The sequence below is a fragment of the Enhydra lutris genome, unplaced genomic scaffold (assembly GCF_002288905.1).
Source record: "Enhydra lutris kenyoni isolate GAN:26980312 unplaced genomic scaffold, ASM228890v2 scaffoldscaffold90, whole genome shotgun sequence".
NCBI classification, from domain to species: domain Eukaryota; kingdom Metazoa; phylum Chordata; class Mammalia; order Carnivora; family Mustelidae; genus Enhydra; species Enhydra lutris.
Genome location: NW_019154174.1, coordinates 5,803,415 through 5,808,557, shown reverse-complemented (window position 1 = coordinate 5,808,557; position 5,143 = coordinate 5,803,415). Strand labels below are relative to the sequence as shown.

General features: G+C 57.3%; 1 protein-coding gene across 3 annotated transcripts; it reads right to left on the bottom strand.

Moving 5' to 3' along the window:
- Nucleotides 1–1,198: 1,198 nt before the first annotated feature.
- Nucleotides 1,199–3,792, bottom strand: LOC111162292 (chromosome unknown C16orf54 homolog). Of its 3 annotated transcripts, none has more exons than XM_022526597.1 (2): nt 3,536–3,792; nt 1,199–3,065 (listed from the first exon to the last, which is right to left on the bottom strand). In XM_022526597.1, the coding sequence occupies exon 2, from the start codon at nt 3,063–3,065 to the stop codon at nt 2,373–2,375; it is 693 nt and encodes a 230-aa protein (XP_022382305.1). In that variant the 5' UTR covers nt 3,536–3,792; the 3' UTR covers nt 1,199–2,372. The 3 variants fall into 3 exon arrangements, with proteins under 3 accessions (XP_022382305.1, XP_022382306.1, XP_022382307.1); XM_022526598.1 differs by having other exon boundaries at nt 3,553–3,792; XM_022526599.1 differs by having other exon boundaries at nt 3,660–3,792.
- Between the last annotated feature and the right edge of the window lie 1,351 nt (nt 3,793–5,143).

Genomic DNA, 5,143 nt, shown 5'->3' with positions numbered 1-5,143 from the left:
AGGCAGAGGTTTAAGACAAAGAGGAATGATAAAGGGTAAAACTAACACTCTGTGAATCCACCAGCCTGGCAGTCCATTCCCCTTTCCTTGGGCTCCTGGAACGTGTGGCCCCTGGTCTGGGTCTGGGAACATAAAGGTGACTCTGGGGACAGCAGACGGGGCGCGGCGGTGGCGGGAAACTCACGCTCATCCACGCATGCGCACACCTGTCCTTCATGTCACTGTGTCCTTAGAGGTCAAGCTATAAAAGTCTGCATAGGGCATCTTGCTCAACTTTCAACTTTCTTGCACAGAGAAAGAGCGTGAGTCCCAGTAACAGAACAACCACTTTCCTGAAGTCTCCGAGTGCGTGTGTGGCAAAGCCAGATGGAGAGCGGGGCGAACACTGCATGTCTGTGTGTTTCCCTGCTGGACTCTTTGGTCCCCATAGGCAGAGTCCCCGCAGGCAGAGTCCCCGCAAACCGGTCCTGTCAGCTGACGGTGACCGTGAGAAGTGACACCGTTATCCAGCTCCTGAGGGACGGAGATGGGGCAGGAGCCCTGATCCCTAGCTTGGATCAGTTCTGTGTCCGTGTCTTACGTCACCCCCGTTCAACCCCACCTCTGCCACTGGAGGGACTGAACTCTTCGAGAGCAGGGGCTAGGTCTGATTCCTCCGCCCCCAGGGCCTGGCTCAGAGTGTCCTGCTGTTACGTCGACTTCCTTCCTTCAAGCATCCAGGGGGACCGAGGGGAGGTCCAGCCCAAGTGCTCTGAGGCTCTCCTGAGCCCGCAGGAAGAGCTGACTCTTGGCCCCTGTCCAGCAGCATTTCCTGGGTGTGAACCGGGAGCGGGGTGGGGGGGGCAGTTTCCTGGCCATTAAGTAGCACAGGATGGCTCCTTCCTTTGTAGGACTCTCAGTCTGTTTCAGTACTTGGGGGCGGGGGTGGGGAGTGGGGGAGGTTTCACGGTGGTACAGAATGTCTAACACTTTCCTAACCCTTGCTGATCCTTTGGTTCCCTTTTCTTTTAACAAAGTACGGGTCTTTGAGTCAATGAATGCTTCCAGCAGGGAGGGAACGAGATCTAAGTAGTATCTTTGTTTACCTTGTAATATCTTGGTTTACCTTGTTATTTCTTCCCATGTTGTACCTTCTATTTATGTCAAGTGATACTGGTTTTCCATTTGCAGAAGTGATACCAAAAAGGTTCCTTTCAAAATAAATTTATTAAGCAAATAGTAAGTCATCTTAAAGAAAAACATAAAGTAAATAATAGGACAGGTGGTAAAGCGATTCAACAAAAATCCCAACCGTCCATGACTGAAGCTGGGGAAATCGGACCCCTTGGGAATGGAAACTCCTTCCCCTCTCTCCAGCTCCTGTCTCCGATCCCAGAGAGGAGGTCAGCTCAGAGAGACGACTTTAGGGCCAAGGACATCTCTGTGCTCCATTTCTCCAGGGTGGAGACTTTTAAATAAGCCTGCCGTGGGGCAGATCTGTCTCTCTGGACTGATTCAGCGAGCTGGGAGGGAGGGTAGCCACAGCTGGGAGGGAGGGTAGCCACAGATGGGAGGGAGGGTAGCTAGTGGCCTGGTATTAGGAGCTGCTCTGTCCTCGGGCAGGGTTCCTTTCCGCTGGCCTCCCTCACCCTGGAGGGGTCAGAGTCGGAGGGCTGCCTGCTGATTGCCCTTGATGCAAAGTCCCAGCTGTAGGAAGGAAGGGACCTCTCCAGTTTGGCTGACCAAGTCCCTGTTGCAAGATGGGAGTCAAAGCCACAGTTGAGCTGTAATAAGACGTTCCTTTGCCTGGTCTTGACCTCTGAGTGTGTGTTTCTGGAGGTGTGATCTGTGGCTCCAGGAGGCTGGCTTCCTGTCCTCTCCTGCTGGCGGGACAGACCCTCGTCATCCACACTCAGCCTGTTCTTTGGCATCCATGGGACTCCTGCACTCCGGTCCCGGCATCTTAGGTGCACAAGGAAGGAAGGTGGAAGCCTCGTGATGATGCTATTTTCTGCCTCTTTGGTACCTTGAGATCTGAATCTGCAACGTGATTTCGGTGGCTTCTGGCCCAGAGTCTGCCCCCCCACCCCCCAGTTCTCCGTGCTGCTCGTAGCAGGCTGCAGCCCCAGGCAGTCAGAGGGAGCACTTCTGAGCTTCCCCTGGAGCATCAGTTCTGTCCACACGGAGCCTGTCCAGGGCGGGGCCCCAGATCCAGAGAATTGAAATCCAGATGTAAAAGGCCGGCAGCGCGTTGGGGGGCATTCTTCCTGGGGCCCCGGGTATCAGGTTGGGTTCCTGAGCTAGAGCTTCAGGTCCTTAAGGCCTCAGAGAGACTCTGAGATAGGGCCTAACTCAGGGGTCTTTGGGAGGCCAATCCCCCAGGCCTTGGGGATTCAGAACCCCACACTGGTCCGACTTTCGCGCCTCCAGAAAGCGGAGATCTGCTCCAGGGTGACCCGAGGCTGGGGGCCCCACTCAGGATCAGGGCTTCCTAGTTGCTGCCTCTGGGCCTGGGGGCTCCCCAAGTGCACGATGGCCTCTGGCCTGTGTTCCGGCTCAGCCCAGCTCACCAAGCCTGGGGCGCAGGGCCTCTCGTCCAAGGCCTGGGGTCCCCAGAAGGTGCTGCGGGCTGGGGCCCTGGGTGGGGTGTGGGGTCCCAAGGAGCTGGGAGGGGAGAGGGGGGCTAAAGGGGTGGGGGGGGCAAAAGGGGCAGGCGGGGCTGTTGCCCGGGCCTCCAAGGTGCCCCCTGGGGTGGGAGGGTCTGGGGCCCGGTCCATCAGCAGGGGGACCGCAGAGCCGTACCAGTCCTCCGAACGCTCTCGGGGGGTGCCCCTGGGTTCGATCCACAGTTCTCCTCCGGGGCGCCAGACCAGGGTGGGCGCGTGGTTGCTGGGGTCTGCGTGCTGAGAGCGGCGGAACAGGCGTTCTGCCAACACGGCTGTGGTCAGGAGGAAGAGAGCGGCGAGGGAGGCCAGGGCCAGCATGATGGGGATGCAGGGTCCGCATGGCAGTGGGGGCCACGAACCCATCTCTGGCGCAGGGAGGCCCCCCGTGTGCCCAAAGGGCTGCTCTGGAGTGGAAGGCATCTGGAGAGACAAGGGTGGGGAGAGGAAGGCAATGAGACCGGGTGGGCACGGCCTAGAGGGCAAGAGAGGCAGTGAGTGTCCAGACCACAGTGAGGACAGAGGCAGAGGCCCAAGGGGCTTGGTATCTGGCCTGGAAAACAGACCCAGGCAGATAGAGGAGCCAAGGGGACCCAAAAGGGCAAGAGAGAGACAGAAGCCTGGAGAGCCAGGGACCCTCTGTGTCTGGGAGCCCAACACTCCTGCTCAGGCTCCCCACCCAGCTCGCTTCCAGAAGCCCTGGTTCCCTCTTCGACCCAGGGGTGCCTCAGACAAAAATCTAAGGGCCCCCCAAGGGTTTTTTCCTCCTGCCTAGCACCCCCATACACCCCTGTGTCCTAGGTCTTGCTGGAGCCTCAGAGGAAGTCGTGGGTAAGGAAATAAGAGTCTCCCCCCACTCCCTGCCGGCTCCCATCCTGTGTGTGTGCACCCACCCGCCGTAGGCTGGCACCTTGGATGTTCCTGCAGCCTCACGACTCTCCCCGTAAAGTAGGTCTTGCTCTCTCCAGGCTCCACTTTGCTTGCTGTCGTGCTAGGCGTCAGGCGTCCCCACTGTACCTGTTGCCGCCACTACCGACTCTGTCTCCCTTGCTTGTCTCTGCCCGCCGGGCCCCACACCTACAGGGGCCTCACCCCGGGGCAGCCCCAGGGCTCCTGGCTCTCTGTTCAGAGCTCTCCTCCCTGTGGAGGAGGGTGCCGCAGCGGCCTCAGATGAGGGCGGAAGGGAGGGCACCACCTGTTGCTGGGCGACAGTGCCCCAACTCCTCTAGGCCCAGTGGGGTTTCCTAGGCGACGTGGGGGGATGTGGTCAGTGTGGTGGAGAGGCGCTTCCTGCAGAGAGGTGGGGCCCGAACGGGCAGTGGTTGGTTGTACTGAACTCCGGCTCACCCCATAGTCAGGCCCCAGGCCCCAGAACATTCACCCAGAGACAGAGAAAGAGGTCGGTTTGCAGAGCCCCGAGGCTCCTGGCTTCCCCCCATACGGGGTTGCCCTGTCCCCTGCCTGCCCATAGGACCCCACAAAACCTGCTCCCGCCACCCAACCCACACCCCCCTCCAGCCTTCCCCATCCTTCTCACGAACATACATCTCTTTGTCTTCAGGCCATGTGGTCTCAGTTTTGGCTGGAAGACATCTGTGAGGTGAGGTGTGGGTATGAGCAGAGTAAGGCCTCTGGGAAGAATCCACAGTCGGGCTGAGGCCTATCTCCAAGGCTCTGGACATTTGCCACCCTGGTCCTTTCTCCTGGGGTCAGGGGTCAGAGGATCCTGGGGGAGGGGCATGAGGGAGTGTATTCAGCCACTTGGGTCCCTTCAGAGATGGTCTAGTTTGACTCGATGGCGGACAGATGACAAGCAGGCCCCACATAAGGGCCGTGTCGTGCCCAAAGTCACACGACCCATGTATGTGTTAGGGACCAGAGAAGCACAGCTATAAATTCCTAGTCCAGCAAGCAACTGAACACAACGCAACTCTTACTCAGAGTTCATATTTTCTTTTGCAAAATGACATCCATCTAATGAGAAAGGCTAAAAAATATGTAATATGAATGTACACTGAAACGTAAGCGTCTTACCAGATGGTCACAAGGGCAGCCTGACTCCCCTTGCTGAGTCCTGGAGACTTGGAGGAAAGGATGGGAAGGAGCACAAAGTGTGGCGTGGGACGGAGTAGGTGGGAGTAGAGTCTGGAGGCTCCTGGCCCCAGACACATGGGGAAACCTGATGTGATTATAATTTGATGAGATCATAAGCCTTAAAATAAACCTGAACTTGATATCACTGAACTGGACACTTAAAAATGGTGAAAATTAGGGTGCCTGGTCGGCTCTGTTGGGAGGGTATGTGACTTGATCTCAGGGTCATGAGTCACCCGGTACTTTGGGTGTGGAGATTACTAAAAAATATAAATAAACTTTAAAGAAAAAAAAAAAAAAACAGGTTAGGGGGCTCCTGAGTGGCTCAGTCGGTAAAGCCTCTGCCTTCAGCTCAGGGTCATGATCCCAGGGTCCTAGGACTGAGACCCGCATCGAGCTTTGCTCTC

Excerpts from the sequence above, each read along its gene's own strand:
- LOC111162292 (XM_022526597.1), bottom strand. The coding sequence starts at position 3,065 with ATGCCTTCCACTCCAGAGCAGCCCTTTGGGCACACGGGGGGCCTCCCT.